The sequence below is a fragment of the Hyposmocoma kahamanoa genome, unplaced genomic scaffold (genome assembly GCF_003589595.1).
Source record: "Hyposmocoma kahamanoa isolate Upper Pololo Valley unplaced genomic scaffold, ASM358959v1 87, whole genome shotgun sequence".
NCBI classification, from domain to species: domain Eukaryota; kingdom Metazoa; phylum Arthropoda; class Insecta; order Lepidoptera; family Cosmopterigidae; genus Hyposmocoma; species Hyposmocoma kahamanoa.
This window is the reverse complement of record NW_020654422.1, coordinates 9,783,145-9,803,154: the sequence shown is the minus strand read 5'-3', so window position 1 is coordinate 9,803,154 and position 20,010 is coordinate 9,783,145. Positions and strand designations below refer to the sequence as shown.

General features: G+C 36.3%; 2 protein-coding genes across 4 annotated transcripts; both read right to left on the bottom strand.

Moving 5' to 3' along the window:
- Positions 1–7,417: 7,417 nt before the first annotated feature.
- LOC113235183 lies at positions 7,418–15,667 on the bottom strand. The gene is made up of 8 exons (XM_026470796.1): positions 15,512–15,667; positions 11,089–11,262; positions 10,488–10,876; positions 10,202–10,364; positions 9,642–9,737; positions 9,461–9,559; positions 8,161–8,372; positions 7,418–8,005 (listed from the first exon to the last, which is right to left on the bottom strand). Exons 1-8 carry the CDS (start codon positions 15,665–15,667, stop codon positions 7,777–7,779), a joined length of 1,518 nt encoding a protein of 505 aa, XP_026326581.1. The 3' UTR covers positions 7,418–7,776.
- Positions 15,668–15,900: 233 nt separating this feature from the next.
- On the bottom strand, positions 15,901–19,544 carry LOC113235184. Of its 3 annotated transcripts, none has more exons than XR_003310850.1 (9): positions 19,310–19,544; positions 18,209–18,332; positions 17,924–18,026; positions 17,502–17,646; positions 17,310–17,402; positions 17,122–17,220; positions 16,830–17,044; positions 16,362–16,650; positions 15,901–15,940 (listed from the first exon to the last, which is right to left on the bottom strand). XR_003310850.1 is itself a non-coding variant. In XM_026470797.1 (8 exons), exons 1-8 carry the CDS (start codon positions 19,457–19,459, stop codon positions 16,425–16,427), a joined length of 1,155 nt encoding a protein of 384 aa, XP_026326582.1. In that variant the 5' UTR covers positions 19,460–19,542; the 3' UTR covers positions 16,165–16,424. The 3 variants fall into 3 exon arrangements, 1 of the variants encoding a protein (XP_026326582.1); XR_003310849.1 differs by lacking the exon at positions 15,901–15,940 and adding an exon at positions 15,977–16,118; XM_026470797.1 differs by lacking the exon at positions 15,901–15,940 and having other exon boundaries at positions 16,165–16,650; positions 19,310–19,542.
- Positions 19,545–20,010: the final 466 nt, after the last annotated feature.

The window sequence follows — 20,010 nt, the reverse complement described above, 5'->3', positions numbered from 1 at the left end:
AAATTCGTGAGGTCCGTTGGTTCGTTCCGTGGCTTAGTTGGTATAGCATCTGGCACCGCATGCAAGAAGACATCGGTTCGAATCCGACCGGATCGAAGGAATTTTTTCTGTGTGTTCGATCTTTGTATTAATAATTATAACAATCAAATTTTTATCAGTTCGATCAGGTGCTCCGATCATACGCACGCGCACGCTTCCATATTGTGTATTCGTAGTGAAAATGGCGACGCCAGAAATTGAGAAATTATTTTTTTAAACAAAACACCTTTAAATATAAAGTCACTAACTTAAGTCATTAACTTTTGTCGCCTATCTATGTCACCTCTGCTGAGATGACAAGGCAAATCTTTTTGCCTCACTCTTTGCAAAGAGTTCGCATGTGGATCTAATCTTACCTCAGGCTGGCTATACTATGGCGCCAATTCGCATACGCCAAAAAGATGTACTTAGAACTCTGCGGAATCTAGATGTGAATAAAGCTAGCGGGCCAGATGGATTTCCAGCACGTAACTGTGCACCTGAGTTGTCTCCTGTTCTCATACGCCTACGCTTGTACCGCCTCTCACTTGAAACTGGTGTAGTTCGCAGGTTGTGGAAACTTGCAAACGTGCAACCTGTGCCGAAAAAGGGAAGCAGAGCTGACTCTGTCAACTATAGACCTATCTCAGTCACTTCCATACTCTGCAAGATTATAAAACGTGTAGGTACTCAACAACCGTCTCTTGTCGTACCTTGAAGACAACGACCTCCTCAGTGATCGCCAATACGGATTCCGACGAGGGCGATCAACTGGGGATCTTCTTGTGTATGCCTGTCACATATGAAGCGAGGCTATAGAAAAGCAAGGTGAAGTACTTGCAGTGTCTTTGGATATTTCTAAAGCCTTTGACAGGGTCTGCCACGCAAACCTTTTAAGTAAGCTTTCCTCTTATGGGCTTCCCACTGGCCTTTGCATTTGGATCTCGGATTTCTTGAGCGAACGTTCGATTCGAGTGGTCTTAGAAGGCTACTCTTTTGAACATATGGCGCTAGATGGCCGGAGAACCTCAGGGGTCCCAGGTTCGATTCGTGGGCCGGGAGAAATATTTGTATGACCTACATTTATTTCTCTCGAGAGTTTGGGTGTAATTTCCGGTTATTTATGTGTGTGTCCATGATACCCGCGACACAGGGTTTCCCTAGTGCGTAGCTGTGTTGAGTGACTGCGTTATTATTATTATTTCATCACTGACTTACTGTCAATCACCAAAGTATCTGTGGTACTTTCGTCGGACCTTGAAATATGATATTCGACATTCCCTTAAAATTTTAATGAAAAGTAAGGAAAAAATTAAAAATTGTGGAATATTCTGTCCGCTGTTTAATTTTCCGTAGAAAATTTATTTGCAGTCACTTTTCAATAAATTTTTTTCGTAATCCATACATAATAATTATTTGAGTGGGAAAAATAAATTTGTAGGATTTATTGTATTGGGGACTTTAATCTGAAGAATTAAGATTGTGTGATTGATTGCATGTTTGATTGATTATATTTTTGTTTAATTTACATGTTGTAGATAGCTACTTCCGTAGGTAACGTTTTATTTAAAAAAAATATAGTATATCCTCTTTATTATATTTATTTATTTAGTAATTTATACTCGTGTACTATAGATTAATAACGAGCTGTCGTGTTTAAAATAAAATAAATGACAATGTAGTTCACGGGCATCACTAAACGTCCCTCTATTATGTACAGCTCTTTAAAAAAAACAAAGATTTAGACCGTACGTAAGGGACTTGGGTGTACTCCATGACGACAAACTACTTTTTGACAAGCATATTGACTGTGTAATAAGTAAGGCATCAAAGGCACTTGGATTCATTATTCGGTCATCGGCGACGTTCAATGATATCAAGTGCATTAAGATTCTTTACTGCTCTTTTGTACGGAGTCACCTTGAGTACGCTTCACAGGTCTGGAATCCATGTTATGAAAGCTATAAGTCTCGGTTGGAGGCAATTCAGCAAAGATTTTTACGTTATCTGGACTACAAAACTAAACAATTTTCATCAGGTTATGAGCACAGGTGTACTAGGTATCATTTTTTGCCGCTTCGTATCCGTCGAGACATTAGTGACATCAATTTTCTGATGAGGATCACCAGCGGTAAGATTAATTGTCCGGAATTGTTGTCACACATAAACCTGCGCACAAACTTGTTGCATTACAGATGTCGACCACCTCTGCAAGTGCCGTTTGCGAGCACTAATTATAGACAAAATACGTACACGGTGCGTGCTTTGAGACTTTCAACTTCAACTTCAACTTTTGTGTCTATGGCTCCGTCGTTTTGCGCGACGATTTTGTCAATGTCAGGGTTGAAAGACATGTGGAGCGGTGGTGAGATAGATTGCCGGTTATTAAAATACTTCGGCGGTTTTTATTCACAATGACGGTTATATGTATAATTTTAATGACATTACAAAAATATAATTTGAGAGCTCATGCTATTTTCTTTCTTTTAGAAACATTGTAGGAAGTTTTATTTAGCGGGAAATAAAAAATAAAATCGTTTAGTAAAACAAAGTTAGGCATCGTTTTCGTTCAGTAACAAACTTTTGACCGGTGTCAACGTGGAAAATTATCATGGAGGATGGAGAAAGAAATAAAATTATACGAAAGATAATGGGAGAATACGGAAAGAGTGAAGAATATTCATTTTTCTTAAAAATTAAGACTGATCAGAAATGAGAATTTTTCTATGTGACAGTAAATCATTCTGAGTTTGATTTGTTTTGTTCAAGCATAGACACAGTCAGGCGTGAAATGACCAAACGTCACTTTGACACATCACGTGATTGGCGATGAATACACTCTGGTTTGATCGTTTAATTCTTAGACTTATTTTCTTTTACCATCCTCTAAGGGTTAATTGTATATTAATAGTAATTTTTATTTTATTTTTTTAATTTATTGACTGCGTTCTTTGTATTCTCCTGTAATCTCTTTTTGGCTTGCTAGGCACTGTATATTGTTTCATGTAGGTGGAAATTCGTAAATGGCATTGGATTACTCATATTTAAGTTTACTATAATTGTATTATTTGTCCGTGAATTTTCCTAAAATGTATAAATAAAAAAATAAATAAATACCTAATCTACCATGCTGACCCAATGTCGGTGGAGGGTTCATGTTTCTTTAAAGTATTTTTAACCTTCTGATCCACTCTACACCCGTCCAATCTCAACCACATGAACCAAATCACAGTTATTCCTATTTTTAAAACTGGTAGTAATATTCGAACTGGTGCCATCGTCACATTTCCACCATGGCGCAACTCCCGCCAAAGAAGTAGACTTCAGTAGCATTACGTTCGTTCCTTCTTCGAAGCTGCAAGATCTGGAATAGTCTCCCTCCTTGCTTTTTGAATGGGGTTCTTTCGGGATTTCTCTCAAAGGCTGGCAATGCTCCTCAGATACCCGTGGGCAAGCACCATAAATAAAATAAATATATAAAGTAACTTATATAAAGTGACTTGTCTATTCGTTTGCCTCCTACTTTATATTAAAAAAACAGACCTTACAATTTCAGATAACCTCGACCTGTTTAAATTTATATTTCAGTGATCATCATGGTCTGTAATAAGTATGGGTGTCGAGTGTTAGACAGACTGACACAAACTTTTAGTTCGAAATAAAAAATGAACCTTGTAGATACAGCTGTATTTTTTATAATTTTAGTCGCTAAATTGCAATAGGTTTCATAAATAACTAAGTTGTCTACATAGCTCTTCTATGCAGTGTAGACGTTTAAAAAATATAATAACTTTTATACGTGGAAACCACTATATTGGAAGAAATTGTATATGAAAAAATTGTGAACAAATATATAGTCTCAAATAGAAACTCCTACTGTTTATACCTCGTTCGTCTCGGGGAATATGAATATGAATGAGTAGCAGTGTTTAATCAATGGGGCAATTTCAAGTGTAATTTACTTACTTAAGGTCAAAATTATTTCTTATCTGTATGTGAAAAACACAGAAACTTAGAACAGGCTACGTTTCTTACCAGAAACTATAGAATTAATATTACAAGTGGTTCTTGAAAATATTTAAGTGCTGACAGTGGTGGGTGACTGAGTTACTTTTATAATTATTTTGTACCGAAACCTTGTACCATATTTCATTTATTACGTTTTTGGTAATAATAATGTTATGTATTTTACACATATATTTTTCCGGTATTATTACAAAGTAGTATAGAAGTACATTTTATTTTTAAAAAGAACATGTTTAGATTTCGTGCAATGACCGCGTACCTCTAGGCTAGACGAATAAATTACTTACATAAAGTGATTGTAGTACATTGTTGAGGAACGTGTGATTAGTTACGGAAAATATAGTAATATTTCTTATCAACTTGGTATTATTTCACGTCCACGAAGAGCACTGCAACATATTTGTGTAAAATTCTTTTGTTTCAATTCCGAAAAACGATACCCCTAATACTAATATTATATTATTTATTATTTGTCCTGAAAGAAAGTTTCTCCCCTGGTTACCTTCGTGAGCGTTTCCGATACCGTCAGGCTATGGGTGATCACCTGCATCCAAGTACTAATTTGTTCCTTGTCATTCCACAACATAGTTCGCAAAAATATTATGAATCGTTCACAGTGAATGCTGCTCGTATGTGTACCTCATATACATATCTAGGTATATGTCTGTGGTGTACCTCCTCCCGATCCAGATCAGCAGTCATCTTCGGTTCGGGCCTTCAGGAGTGCCCTCTTAAAATCTTGGGATTATTCTGACTCATGTTAGAGTTTTTGTTTAAATTTCACGTATTTATGTATAGTCTTATTTTATACATTCATTATACTACATATTTTATATGTATTATAGTATATCATCATTTAGTTAATATTATGTATTCGTGTGTACATTTGATATAATACATTTATTCTTATAATTATTTAAAAATTAGTACTTAAAAATTAACAAGGTTTGCATGAGTTTGTAATGACAAACTACCCTCTGAAGCTGAACCAACTTTTACCATTTAATGCAGAATAATTGGTCTTCCTCCACTATAATTTGCCTTTATTGAATTTTAGTACTAAATTTAAAGATAACGTTATCTAACTCACTCCATAGTTCATTGTGTTACAAGTAATAAACAGATTGTCAACGATCCTGTAGTTGCTGTTTATACTATTATTATCATTAATAGATCAATTTATTTGGCGTACTGGCTAAGCACTTTCCTCAGTTTTAAATATTCGGTATCAGGCCGGATATCGTTCTACTATCCGGTATCGGGCCGGATAGTAAAAATGGGCCGGACAGGCCGGATACCGGATATCCGTTTCATCTCTACTTGAGGCACTATAATTGTCTTTTGGTAGTGACGATATCGGATAGGATATCGTTATCCAACAGTGTTTACGGAGTAAGTTGGTGAAATAGATTATAAGAAAAATGAAAATCCTTTTATATACATTTATAAATTACTTATTTATTTATTTATTTAATCTTTTTGCACAATACGTTAATGTACAAATGGCGGACTTAATACCATAAGGCATTCTCTACCAGTCAACCATGGCGCCAAACGGAAAAACACAAAAGGTTGGCGCTATATATAAAACAGAAAAAAATAATCATAAGCCTATATTTTATGGTTAATTTATACAGTATAAAATAAACATAATACAGCATAAATGTACTCAATATAAGTATATAAATATACAATAAACAATACATATATATATGTATAACAAATATATACAATATATATATATATATATATATATATATATAATATATAGTAAACATAATATTAATTAATAATATACAAGTACCCACAATAACATTCTGCAGAGTCTTCTAGAGAGATCTAGAAGATTATCAAAAAGATAATTGCGCAACATGCGCTTGAAAGATAATTTAGTCTGAGCTTGTCTTATATTTAGCAGGAGCGCGTTCCAAAGGCGGATTGCATGAAGGTCAAAAGAATTAGATACAAAATCAGTATTAAATAAATTAATAAAATTGAACAAAATCCAGACTTTATTTAAAATAATAATAGATTGCCATATTACATTATTGCTTTGTAATCAATAGGACGTTCGGTAACTTTCATTCGATAACTGTGTTCTGTTTAACGTTTGTAACCTTTGCCGGTCGAGAAGTTCCACTAATCGGGTACGTCGGGTACGGGTGTGACGTCATTTCAAGTCGATTTCGAATACGACAGACTCGGGTGTTGTGAATAAAAATGAAAAGAAATCGTACGATATCAAATCGAATGGTTTAACAACTGAGTTACCGTAAGGTCCTGAATCGACCACCTGGTGTCCCAAAACACACTATCTACCTAGTTTGGACATCAGTCTCTAGCTAACTTCTAACATCATAATCATATCTGCCGGATGTCCACTGCTGAACATAGGCTTCCCCAAAACATTTCCAGACTAGAAGGTCGGACGCGACGAGCATCCATCGGTTACCCGCCGCCCTTACTAGGTCACCCGTCCATCTAGTAGCGGGCTGTCGCAATGAACGCCTTCCGTTTCGTGGTCTTCATTCAAGAACCTTTCTGCCCCAACAGCTGTCAGTTTTACGAGCTATGTGTGCCCTGCTCACTGCCACCCTAGCTTGCTAATCTCTTGACCTATGTCGGTGACTTTCGTTCTTCGGATCTCCTCATTTCTGATTCAATCACGCAGAGAAATGCCGAGTATTGCTCGCTCCATAGCTAGTTCAATAACTTTGAGCTTTTTTATGAAGGCCATAGTAAGCGACTACGTCTCAGAGCTGTAAGGTCATCGCTGGCAGCACGTACTGCTCGAAGACTCTTGTCTTCGAAGACTGCGGTATTGTGGATAAGAAGACGTCTCAGAGCTTTAAAAGAATTTAGATCCAACCTTGAGGACAGTTTCTATAAACCTGTTGCTAATGTTCTCCACAGAGACACAGTCCTGTAGGCAGTCCAAATGATTTTGAAATTCGAGCTGTTTCGGGGTCATTTATATGGGCACCGCTGGGTCGCAAAGTAGAAGTTCTCGCTTGCAAGTGTTAGATTTTTATGTGAATGGGAGAGATGATGATGATTATTATTATTATTATTATTGAAACCGTTACTGCGTCGAACACCAGCTATTTGTAGCGCAGTGACGCTATGTTAGTTAATAATCCTGAACTATATGAATAATCTTGACTGATATATCACATATGATTGATTGATCAACATGTAAATATGAATCATAGGTGTTGCGATTTTCAACGCATTGCATGTTTTCGTCAAGTGTGGCAACTTGAATTGTAGCTTTATAGCAACTTCTATTGAAATAGTAAAATATAATAACAACAACAATCTTATTTCAACAAAATATTTTTATTATTTTCGATGGTATAATAAAGGCGTAATGGTTTTATTAAGAAATTAGATACATTTTATTAATGGATACAACTACACAAAAGAAAGTCAACATATAATATAATATGGTCTTTTTTAAGTTATGCCGAATTAAAAAGTAGAATCAATTGTATTCAACTTTACAACTTCAATAATTTTTTTTTATATAATACAGAATCTTTCTATGATGTAGGTATACGCATACGCGTATACAAATACAACAAAACTAACAATAAATATAACAAAATAAATAAATACAACAATATTGAAGGTGTAACATGAACAATTTGATAGGCATGTTTTCAAAAGGAGAATCTTTTTTAATTTTCGATAAATAATATGTATTTAATTGTCGAATTACATAGTCACAATTTATTCATTCATGAGCCTGTTCAGCACTTCTTTAATCTCAAGGGAGAACTCTGAAATAGGTAGCGCAAGTTCGGTACTAGACGTGTCATCACTCTTGTACCTGATCATAAAGTCGGATGGGACCACGAATAGTTGCTTTTTGTCGTTTGGCTGGTCAAGACCCTTAAGGAATGGTGGCATTGGTAAATAAGGACGTTGCTGCAGCCATTTTTGGAACTCCTTCGTAGATCTGAGGAGGATAGATTTGTGATTTAAGTAGCAAAAACAATGAACAAGAAGAGAAGTAAACGCACATTCGTAATATTTGAAAGATTTTTGGTAGTGAATGCATTTATGAAAGACGTACAGTATCCTTTAAAATCTTAATCTTTAAAAATAACTTACGTAAGATGCGTAATCTCCCCCCATACACAGGCCATGGAACGCAAATCTTCGGGAATCCTAACGGCGTGCCATAGCTCTGTTGTGTTGTTATTAGGTGAAATGTGTTTCATCTTCAGTGGCAGGGAAGTGTTGAAAGCGATGGTGTGGGCGCCTCTTGTCTCAGCCTCGATGTCTCCTGCGATCATTCGCCTCAGTACTGCTGGGCACGATGTCTGAAAAAGAAAGAGGAAATCGATTTAGCAAACAAATATGTTATTACATCGTGCTAAAAATATTATTGTGAGGCGCTCTCATTAAGGCCGATTAGTGAGGCACTCGTATGAAAACTTACTATTTTTATCTAGTCTTCCTACACATACCTAAACGTTGTTAACGCTTTAGCCAAATGATCATATATTGCAAGAATATTTTGTACACAAATTTGGTAGGTACAGTAAATAGCACAATATCAAGCTTGGCACTTTGGACGTTGTATCGTTCTTATAGTATCGTGAATTTAAATCTTAATCTGACTATTCACGGCGAGCTTGAGACGCTACGGCATTTGTCGACTGACCGGTACCATTGCTCCTTTTAAACACAGAGTTCGGCTCGGCCGTGAACGGTATTCGCAATCAAAATGTCGAATGACGAACTGTTGTGACTCTTAGTTCTTTTTTTTTTTTTTTTTTTTTTTTTTTTTATTGCGACTCGACAAAATGACTGCACCGCGCCTGATGGAAAGTGCGAATACAGTCCAGAGATGAGAGTAACGGATGGAAAACACAAATATCTTCACTCCGTCACTATCATTTTGCCGGTCTGGCCAAATGCACTGGATGTACACCAACTGATCCCTGAACGCGATTCGCAAAAGCGTTTCACTGTGGAGGGTTTTCCGCCGTGTGTACTGTGGTCGCTATCCAGTCGGCACAGAGCCTACCACAATGCTAAGCAGATGGACACTTGTGACGCCCTCGGTCGCCTCTTACGACCCCCACGGGCATGTATGGGGAGGCGACAATGTATTCTTAAGCCGTCGCCCCACGGCTAAAAAAGTTCTGAGGTTTTACTTAATAATGACTTACTCCAAACGAAAAAAAAACCTTACTAGAATTCAAAAGTTTGTGATGATGCATGATATGCACGCACTTAGGTAAGACAATGCGCTCGCGACGTGCTGTACTGATCTAAAACTTAGATTCATAGGGATTTGTTAAAAATTTATACAACCGGGACGAGCACGTTACGCAAAAATTAACTGCATGGTCAGTCACCACCTTATATGTTACACATCACGTACTCTCGCCCCTGCACATACCTCCGGTGCTCCCACATAGGTGGCAATGCTCTCCTGCACGCATGGCAGTATTTTCGGATCCAACATCAAACCTCGTGACGCATGTTCATCAAACCAGATCTAAAATAAATTTAAATCAAGGTCATATTAAAAACATGTTTTAAATACCTGATATCAAAACAAACATTCTTTCTTTTTTTACCTGGAATAGGTCTTCAATATCTTTCGGTCGTTTAATTTCACTCTTAAAGTCCAGGGCTCCCAGACCATCCCACCATTCAAAGAATTCGTAAGCAATCTAGAAGAATAGAAGTTATAAAACAGTTAATTTATATAGAAGGTGATCAAACGTTCACTTCATTGGAGATTGGTAATTTATCACTTACCTTAACGCAGAAGGAAAAATTCGTGAAAAACCTACATATCACACTAGGTTCACAAAACTCTTGTGAAATTCCCAATTCACATGTATTATGGGCTAAAGCTATTCTCTCTTCAGAAAAAACGATTATGATAATGACGAAAATCGGCTAAATGTAGTAAAAGTGACTATGCATTTGTGTTTGAGTGAGATGAGACATTCATCTGATTAGAACCACTGTTAACATTTTTATTTCGTACACATTACATCGGGATCTAAATCTATTTGAGATGAAAGTTCGGGATACCACGGACGATTCTCGTTTATATTCTATTTAATTCATGAAGCTATATTTACACCGAAGAATTGTTTGAATAATTTTAAAAAAGGTCTAAGTATACCTGTTTAGTTAATATTTCAGCTTTCTTACTGTATTCATCAGAGGCAGATATTTCGAACTTCTTCTGTTTATACTTGGAATTCCATTTGATCATATCAGTCTCCGAATCGTTGCAATAAAGCATCTCAAAGTGAGGGTTTACGAGCTTTAGAGGTCGTCGACGCCTGTACCACGAAATACAAAAGTACGCTGCTAGGTTTTGAAATTGATAGATTTCATAAGAGTTACAAAAGTAGAGAATAATATATGAGCATAGTGATAGTGCAATAAAATAAAAAAAGGTTTACTTTTCTTGTAGTCGTAACTTCTGCTTGCCTCCCGTTTTGCTCCTCTGATGAACAAGAATATCGTCGTCGGTGAAAGCAGGTTCTTCGAGTGATGATTCAGACATAAATGTTTTTTTACTGCCAAATTTTTGGGTAGAACTCTTGTTGAACCTAGAGAACGATCTAGAAAACATTTTTGATACTGATTTTCCAAGTATAGATTGTCTAGATTTTAACGCCGTAGATAGTGTAATTGTTAGTATAGACTTTGTGGATACTTCTTCATTTTTCTTTGGTTGCGAACCTGATGATACTGTCCATTCCTCAGATTGCTCGTTCACTTGTTCATCGCTCAATCCTGCTGTTAAATTGCTTATTATTGATAATGCTCGCGCACTCGGTTTGGAAACCTGAAATATAACGTTTAGTTTTTTACTATGAGTAATCTGAGAGACATGTGCCTAAATGATGTATTTTGTTAATGGCGATATACTAGTATCACAGGTAATACAATAAATACTATCAGATATACTTACTTATATTTACTTAGCTAAAATACTCTACACGTAAAAGATCTCAACAGCAACTTTACGCTAAAACTACATAAGATTATAATACTTACGCGAATTAAGCGCTCTTCTGCAGTATAGTAGTCTATGGAAGGACGAGGCGAGGAAGTTTCAGAACGTGGAATATACTGTGTAGCTTCCACTGGAAGAAAAAATATCTTCGCCAATCTCTCGAAGATTAACGGTCCCACCAGTCCGCGGACTGTATCTGCGTTCGTTTCCCAGAACTGGTGAAAAGATTAATGTAAACTTCATTATCATCATCATCATTAACAACAACCTCCCACTGCTCAGGCGAGGGTTTAAGCCTTAGTCCGCAACGCTGGCAAAACGAGGTTTGGTTTTGGTTTGGTACTTCACACGTTTTCCGAATATTGTGAAACTGCTTCGATGTGTGGGTTTCATCACGATGTTTTCCTACACCGAAAAGCTCATGGTAAATTTCTAATTAAATTTCGCACAAAAATTTCGAGAAACTCAGAGGTGCGGCGAGTCCGGATACGAAGCCACGACCTCTCCTTGAGAGGTCAAACCATTTAGCTACCACGGTTTCAATGTAAATTTATACAATTTTATGACAATTTCTAATCTCTTTTATTGCAGTATGGTACTATTTCTAAAATCCAAGACTCGGTGTCATTTAAATTTTACGAAAATTGGAAGACATCATTATTATTCAGAAACGCTGAACTAAACATCTAACGTATACTTTGCAGTGAAGTATGGTTATCGTGATCTGATACCGACATATATATGTGTTTAAAAAAACATACATTTATTCAAATAAATAGAACGTCACTGAATAAGTCAACCAAATATAAATGATAATCAACTGGTGTGTGAAAAATTGTCACCTTTCGTAAAACACAAATAGCTTCAAGAAAATAGTACAGTATTTTTCATGTCTACACATAACATATTAATTTCTGGTGCATGACGTAGAAATCTTGTGAACTTTATACACAGGGCGAAAAATTAATAATAATAATAACGTACACATTAAACATAGCCCCGCACTAGGGAAACCCTGTGTCGCGGGTGCCATAGACACACATAGATAACCACATATTACACCCAAACTTACGAGAGAAATAAATGTAGGCCATATAAATATTTCTCCCGGCCCGGGAATCGAACCTGGGGCCTCTGCGTGGCAGTCCGGCATGGTAACCGTTCGGCCACGGAGGCAGTTAACACATTACATTATAAAACTAACCTGTCTTATTGTTTGACGAACGAAAAGACATTTATTTGCTTACTACAAATGACACCAGAAGTAAAAAAACAAAAAGTAATACAAACAATAAATAAGAAAAAAATAAATAAATAGAAAAGAAAAGCATGTGCTATCACTTTTAGATTGTATAAACAAAAATTTAAGTGTAATAAAGAAAAACAATATCACAACAGTACAAAAATAAAAATACACATTATTTATATTTACAAAACTAAAGACATTAAATATAAATGTACTTTATGGGGTATATATGAGCTGCGGGTTAACTCAGCATTTCGTCCCTTTACTTTCTCAAACTCGTATCTTACAAAGAGAGATTATTCAGGAGATGGAAAAACTTTCTATTTATTTTAAATTTCTTGTCAAGGGTATTAATTTGGATGCATTACTTTAAGAATAGGTAAAAGCTAGTGCGTAAATATGAGCTTCGTATATACAAATCATTTTTTGCATTTCAGTAACTTTCTGCTTTAATATACGAGTTTGAGAAAGTAAGGCGGCGACGATTTGCTGGAAGACGTTGTGCGTTTCCAGCAATGATTTTGCATAGTGACGTACCCGAACATCAATTAAATAAATAAATAAAATACACATAACTAAAATGTACACATTAATATATATTAGCCAGTTGCTTGTATACATACAGGTATACTTACAAGTAAGAAAATACATATGAATGATTAATAAGCATCAAGCAATGTTGTATAAAAAAAGTAAAATGCTGGGACATGTTAAGAGCATTCCTTTGATATTTCAAAACCATAAGCTAAACTTAAAAGTATTATTTCTTGAAATGTTACGGAGAGGACGGAGTAATTCACTTCAGTAACTGGATGATGCAAACCTGAAACTGCCTGTGAATGTAGCTGTGCAGTGAGCGGGAACGATAGCTCGAACCAGCTCTGCGACCAAGCAACGTTGCAATAGAGGTAAACGGGCGTCTCGGTTTTTACTAAAGATAGCTACCAGACCATTGAATCGGTCCAGAGTTAAATGTATAAAACAGTGGTATGCTCAAGCTTTCAAAAGCCTTTGGAATGTCCAATGAAATAACATCGTGAACGTGCTCTTCTCAATCCCGTGCAGCCAACGTATTGTCGCCTACGTGTAGCTAGGAGCAGTACTGTCACTGTGAGGCGGCTCTTTTGAAATTAGACTGGAATGCTGCTAGAATATTGGTTCTCTCCGGATATTTTGAATGTTGTCTGCATCAACACTATCTTTTCTCTCTATTATCTCTGATATGTACGGAGAATAATAATAATATATACTAAATTACGAGACGAACTAGAGTCGTGCGCCTAGTGGCAAGCGAAACGGCTGTCCTTAGCAGTTACAGTGCCACTCACAGGTTTAAATCGCAAAGATCTGAGTCTCTGAGTCAACTTATGTCTCAACATAAGTTGACCATGTGCCTATAATTTTACCCGCATCTTTAACCCTTCGAAATCGAAACGACATTACTGCTTGGTGCCAGAAATAGTCACAGTCATAGGCATATCATTAATATTAATGGTGGCAGTATTTCCCTAAACTACCTCTTTCATAAGGAGCTCTACTGCTACATCACAATGTAAAAGGACGGAATTCAGACAAAGTGGAAGGGTTAAGTTTTTTGTGGCACTACGGACTACTTGACCCACAGAACAATAAATATAGTAGAAGTGGTTAGTTGTCCGCCATTTTTGCTATCGCGCAAATTCTCTAAAATCGCAGGAACATGCCTTATTGTTCTGTTTTGGAGTGCAAAAATAACAGCCATACAAAAAATATTATCCGTAGTAGTATTTCATATCATCGGTAGGTACATCTTATTAAACTTTCAATTTTGTGTTCATCGAATCGATTCAGATGTTAATCGTTCGTCTTAGTCCAGGTACTAGCCGCAAGATGGCAACACGTCGAATTAAATTTCAATATAAAATCAAAATGTCATCATAACTTGCAATAAAGGTATTGAACTTTCAAGGATATAGCGACTGGGTAAAGTTTAAATTATATTAACAATCCAGAATTTGTTACATCTTTTTAAATTAGAAACTATGACCAATCATTATCAAGATTTCGTAGCGTTTATCATTTGTTTGTGTGCATTTTGGTGACACCGGCTCCGATAGTAATCGAGGCTTAAGGCACTTCCATTGTTTTTTTCTTCCGTGACTTGACCTGTTTTCCAGTCAGTCAGAAAAGTGTTAGTCTCGATGTTTTTATTAACTACAACCGTCAATAACATAAGTAACACATTGATGATCATTTTGGTCGACATGTTGATGGTCATCGTGGTAGTATATCGGGTCCATGTAGTTTGTATTCATAATACGATATGTCACAGGTGTCACTTTACTGCTAATAGAAACATTTTTGAGAGCATCGGGCTCAGAAAAGTGCGAAGATACCTACGACAAAGTGGTGTCAATCAGGTACAAAAACAAGTTTCAAATTTTCCTGTAGCGTCGTAGGGCGGTACCTAAGTGTCATTATTGGAATGATCAAATAAAGCTAATTTCTCATAGCACATGCCTTTATTAATGTTTCAACTGCTTGTAATATTTTTGAGCGCCATATTCCGCGTTTTCTTGCGTCATACTCCGGGGCAGAACCTAAGCTTTAATACATTTTTATTTTTTCAAAAATATCTATATCACAAGTTTCGTCGTGAACTTTAATTCAATGAGGTTGTGCTGCGGAGCATTCTCCCCGTCAGAACCACCAATAAATATCTGTTAGTACACATAGTATAAGCTACACATAGATATTTTTTAAATAGGACTAGAATTTCATTGAAATCTTATAGATATTTTTTTAAAAATAAAAATTTATTAAAGCATAGGTGGTTCTGCCCCGGAGTATAACGCATATTCTTTCTTAATCGGCTCCTAGTAAGATTCGCGTAATCAAATATTTTGAACAACTGATTTTGAAAATGCATATGTATGAAGAAAGTTCAGATTCTTGAAATATTAAAATCGTCTGGTCCTGTGAATATGATTTGTAAAATGTTTGGAATTAGTGTAAGCTATTTAAACCATTATTATAATTTAATAATTTTAATTTTTTGACCTGTTCCCATTGGCGGTTTTGTGTCCTACTCAATGTATTTTTTTTGCATTTATATTTGGTTGCATTTATTCAAATTAAGGCAATATAATACCCCCATAAAAGTTAATTGAAATAAAATTGTAAAACAGGAACCAATAAGTATTCTAGTAAAATCTGAAAAGGAGTAATGAAAAACTAACCTTTTCATCTTTGTAAGAATCTTCCAAATCCTTAACAACATTTTTCCAGTGTTGTTTGACAGAGGCTTCATTTTGCTGATACCGGGATGGCTTTATTACCTTAATAAGTCTCGAATGGTCCCAAGTTTTAACGATGGGCTTCTTCCCACAGGGCATTGCGTAACACTTATTGCAAAATATGTTGAAGGATAATTTGTACTTTAATATTCTTAACAAAGAACTAATATAAAGAAGGCAACAATATTTCACTTTGTATCACCAAAGACCTTTTGTTCGTTATCACGACAAACTTGCAACGTAGTGATTTTTATACACTCTGACAAAATGCAATCAAAATTAATTGTAGGTGTATCAAAACCAAAGAGTATGGTAATGGCAAAGAAATCAACTTTGTGTCATAATTTACGTGGCAGTATTTTTTATCATTTCCTGAAAATATCAAAGCTAATAAATACAATAGGCATAACGTCTGTTGGTTACACTGATCATTATTTATTATTTTCAACCTAATATGATAGGAAGTGTAACTTAATTTTTCGTAACACGGTGCATGCTGCCATCTGTCGGAAAATTGACGAAGTTCTCGTAGTTCTTACAAAGCTGCTATCTGCAAAGCAGACCCATTTATTGCTCATAGGCGACACCAGGCGAGACGGAAGGCAAGTTGTTTTAACAAACTTGGGTAGAGGGCGGTAACATGTACATTTGGTGAGAAGCAAAAATTGGTGAGTGGTTAGATAAAATGAGATAAGATATGATTGCAGATTGAAGTAAACGAAACATAATTTTAATGAAAAATAATTTTAAGTGTGTGCTAAAAATTTGATTAAAAGGACACTTTTATAACCACCTGGTTCTGTACCTACAACAGTAGAAAACAGGTTGTTTTTGTGTCTTTCGAAAATTTGCAAGATTACGTAGTTGGTTCAGCGAGTTCAGAGAGTTTTCTTCGTATTTGGTCTATAGGCGCAGGGGCATCTGTGGGTGAGGCGAGTGGGGCGCTGAGGTCGAGGAGATTCAACTCCATAGTGTGACGAGCCTCCAGCACAGCCAGATCGAACATGCCGAGGCTGCTGAGGTACGGAGCTCGACGGTGTTCGGGATGGTCGATCATCCAACGGCAGTACTCTCGTACACTCCTATAGGTAAGTGTTATGAAAAGTGTTAATAACTTCGAACAAATTGTAAGTTATAAATTTGTAACACAGTGTAGAGAGTTTGAGATTTGTTAAGGTACGTTGATAGACATCCAACATCGTCGTCGTGTTTTCTAAATTTTAAAAGGTTACTATCGTAAACATCAATGACAATGAAATACTTGAGTTTTGTGATTCCTTCCCACACAGTCTTTAGCGTGACCAGGTCCTTGGGAACGTGTCTGGCCGATCGCCACGTGTTCTCTGTGTCATTCCTCGGCGCGTGCCACTGCTCCTTTTTCGGCAGGCTAGTGTAGAAGCCCCGGATCTTATCTGGTTGATGCTCAGTCCGTATATCTTTTGTCACTTCACGCTCAAGCACGGCGTATTGTGATTTCTGAAATATTGAGATGTTAAAAAAGCTTTGTCTCTGGCCTAACTTTCCTATTATTATTGACCTCTTACGATTGCTACCTCAGGATGTCCCGTAACATTAGCCATCTTCTCTATAACAGATGGCAATTCCTTTGGAATAACTCGAACTCCTCGCGATATTGGAGTGTCGTATTCAATCTGTAGGCAGAACAATAACTTAGTTAATCGCGGGAATTGTTTACTAAAGCATTTCCATTACTAAATGCTAAGTATTACATTAAATGTACCTGGAATAACTCCCTAATGGCTTCTGGTGTAAACAGTTGCGATGGTTGATCACCACCCAATTCTTTCATGTACTGACAAAACTCTACGGCAATCTAAACGAAAAGAGTTTTCTTTTTTCATCAGTTCACGTTAATTTTTTATAACCACACAACATTTGACTAGATTAAGATCTTTAAAAAATATTTAAATACCCGATTAGTAATGTCATTGGCTTTTGTGACAAGGCTTTTCTCGTCGTCCCTTTCTGGCTTCAGATAGTGTGTGTTCCACGTAATTTGTTCTCGTTCAGGTTTCCTCAGCAGATCGCGGTGAACATTTGTATCTTCTTCCTTGTCACTGAAAAATTCTATGCTCAGGCCCTATAGAGGCGGCCGCGGAAGCGTTTACATAAACTCGTACATTACAAAAATTCCCGCACCCGGAACGTTTCCGCGGCCGCCTCGGTGTAGCCAGAGCATTAATGAGTTCAGCGAGGTTAAAAGTTTGAAAGCACATGTAAAACCCAACATAAAGAAATTGTCTTGAACCAAAAAGGCTATAGATAGTTTGGTAACTTAGTCTTATATACCTTTAAAAAACTTAGCACGAACCTTGTAAATCCTAATTAGCTTACCTAGGTTCATATTCGACATCGGTATCTGAATCCATCTCCCTATCTATGTAGAGAGTCTTCCTATATGAAAGCAATGGCTCCTTAATGTACCGACGTTTTTCCTCTGTAAAATCAAAATTGGAAGCAATATTTTAAATTAAAACATAAGAACGTTTACTTAACATTGAACAGTGGTTACAAAAGTTGCTGTCTTCATCCAATGTTAATGGTATTTATTATCAATTACCTCATAAATATTGTCCTGTTACTAATAAACCGCTTTTAATTTAAAGTGCAAACGTCTACCTGCAGGTTGTTCTGGTTCAAAGACCTCTGGTTCTATGACAGGAATATTCAGGGTAACGCACACTTCCTTGTATAGTTGATTTGGAAGCACCTCATATAAAAATTTGCTCTCCGTTGTCGCTGTCTACAAAATACAAAGACAACGACAAAAATTAAAATTCACTAATACCATCACCAATACATTGTATTCCGAAGTAGATGGGTAGTTGCACCTCTTGAATTGTCAAATTAGGTGCACAGTAAATGATTGTTAACCAAAAGAAGATTTTAAAACCGTTCCACCGCAACCCACCAGTTGTGATTGATATTTATATTCTTTTTGTTTACTTTTCATTAAATAAATAATTTTTAGTTATATAAATTGATTCTTGTATGCTGAAATTCGAGTTTATAACATATATTAAATATGATTTAACTAATCTAATATAGCAGTTAAGTTTTACGAATAATATAGTTTTATGATTTGACTGCTTCCGTGGCCGAACGGTTACCATGCCGGACTGCCATGCAGAGGTCCTGGGTTCGATTGCCAGGCCGGGAGAAATATGTGTATGGCCTACATTTATTTCTCTCGTGAGTTTGGGTGTAATTTGTGGTTGTCTATGTGTGTGTTCATGGCACCCGCGACACAGGGTTTCCCTAGTGCGGGGCTATGTTGAGTATGTGCGTTATTATTATTACTATTATTATACTTATAATTTTATTTTTTTTGTTTTATTTTATGATTGTTGGCTTTATAGGTCTATGCTAGTCTGCTCTATAGTTTGAAATATTCGGATTACAATTTATTACATCTAGGAGTTAGATACACAGTTTAAGAACGTAGGATTTCCTAGGTTCCAATTGTTATTATTTCATCTGGCTGGGTCATATGTCCACCTGAGAGGAAATTTCGTACGTTCATCATGGAGCACACACTGAAGTTGCTACACTGTATAAGAAATGCAGAAATGTTTTATGAGTATTATGGAAGCGGGATTTGCAGTTTGAAATGTCCTGTGAGTTCTGATTAGTATTTAGAGGGAACAAGGAAGACTTAACGCCTGTACAAACGTTTACGAAATAACACAATGATGTAAATGTTATTTCAGATGTACTCACCGGAGTTTTACTGTTGTTATCCAGCTCCTGGAATGTCTTTGACCAATACATTTTATTTGTGTGCAATGCTTCGGCACATTCATATTTAGAATGTTTCACTTTCGTTAATATACGTGGTTTTCTTGATTCATAGCCTTTTAACGTGTTCATGGTTAAGAGAAGGAAAGTAATAATAGCAGCGCCTGAAATGTTGCAAGTGAAGCCTACTAGATTTAATATTGAACTATCGTTAGATAGAAGTAGTGGCGCGTATGTACACTGTTATATTTTATCTTAGTTTATTAGTCAGTTGGTTGCCGGGGTACCGATAAAACACCTACGCTTCCAATGAAGGTTTGAAATTTATTAGATCAGGAATATTTTACATTATACATTGATTTTTAATGTAATTTTGTGTAATTTCGTCTGTGGTATGTTTACATTGTTGGTTACTGTGATAACAACGTTGCTACTAGCAATATGCAACCGGCGGTGTATCATCGTTACGGATATTAGGTAGATAATACTGCAACGCTAATACAAAATTTACAGATCATGTAATTTTGTATAAAATTTGATACATATTTAATCTCGAAGGGTATTTAACACAAAACGGCAAGACGTGTAATGTGCTTCTTGCGTGGAACTGAATTTTAGCAGCACTGTGTTTAATCAATATCCTGACAGCAAATGCCCACCTCGTGCTTCAGCCACATCAATAG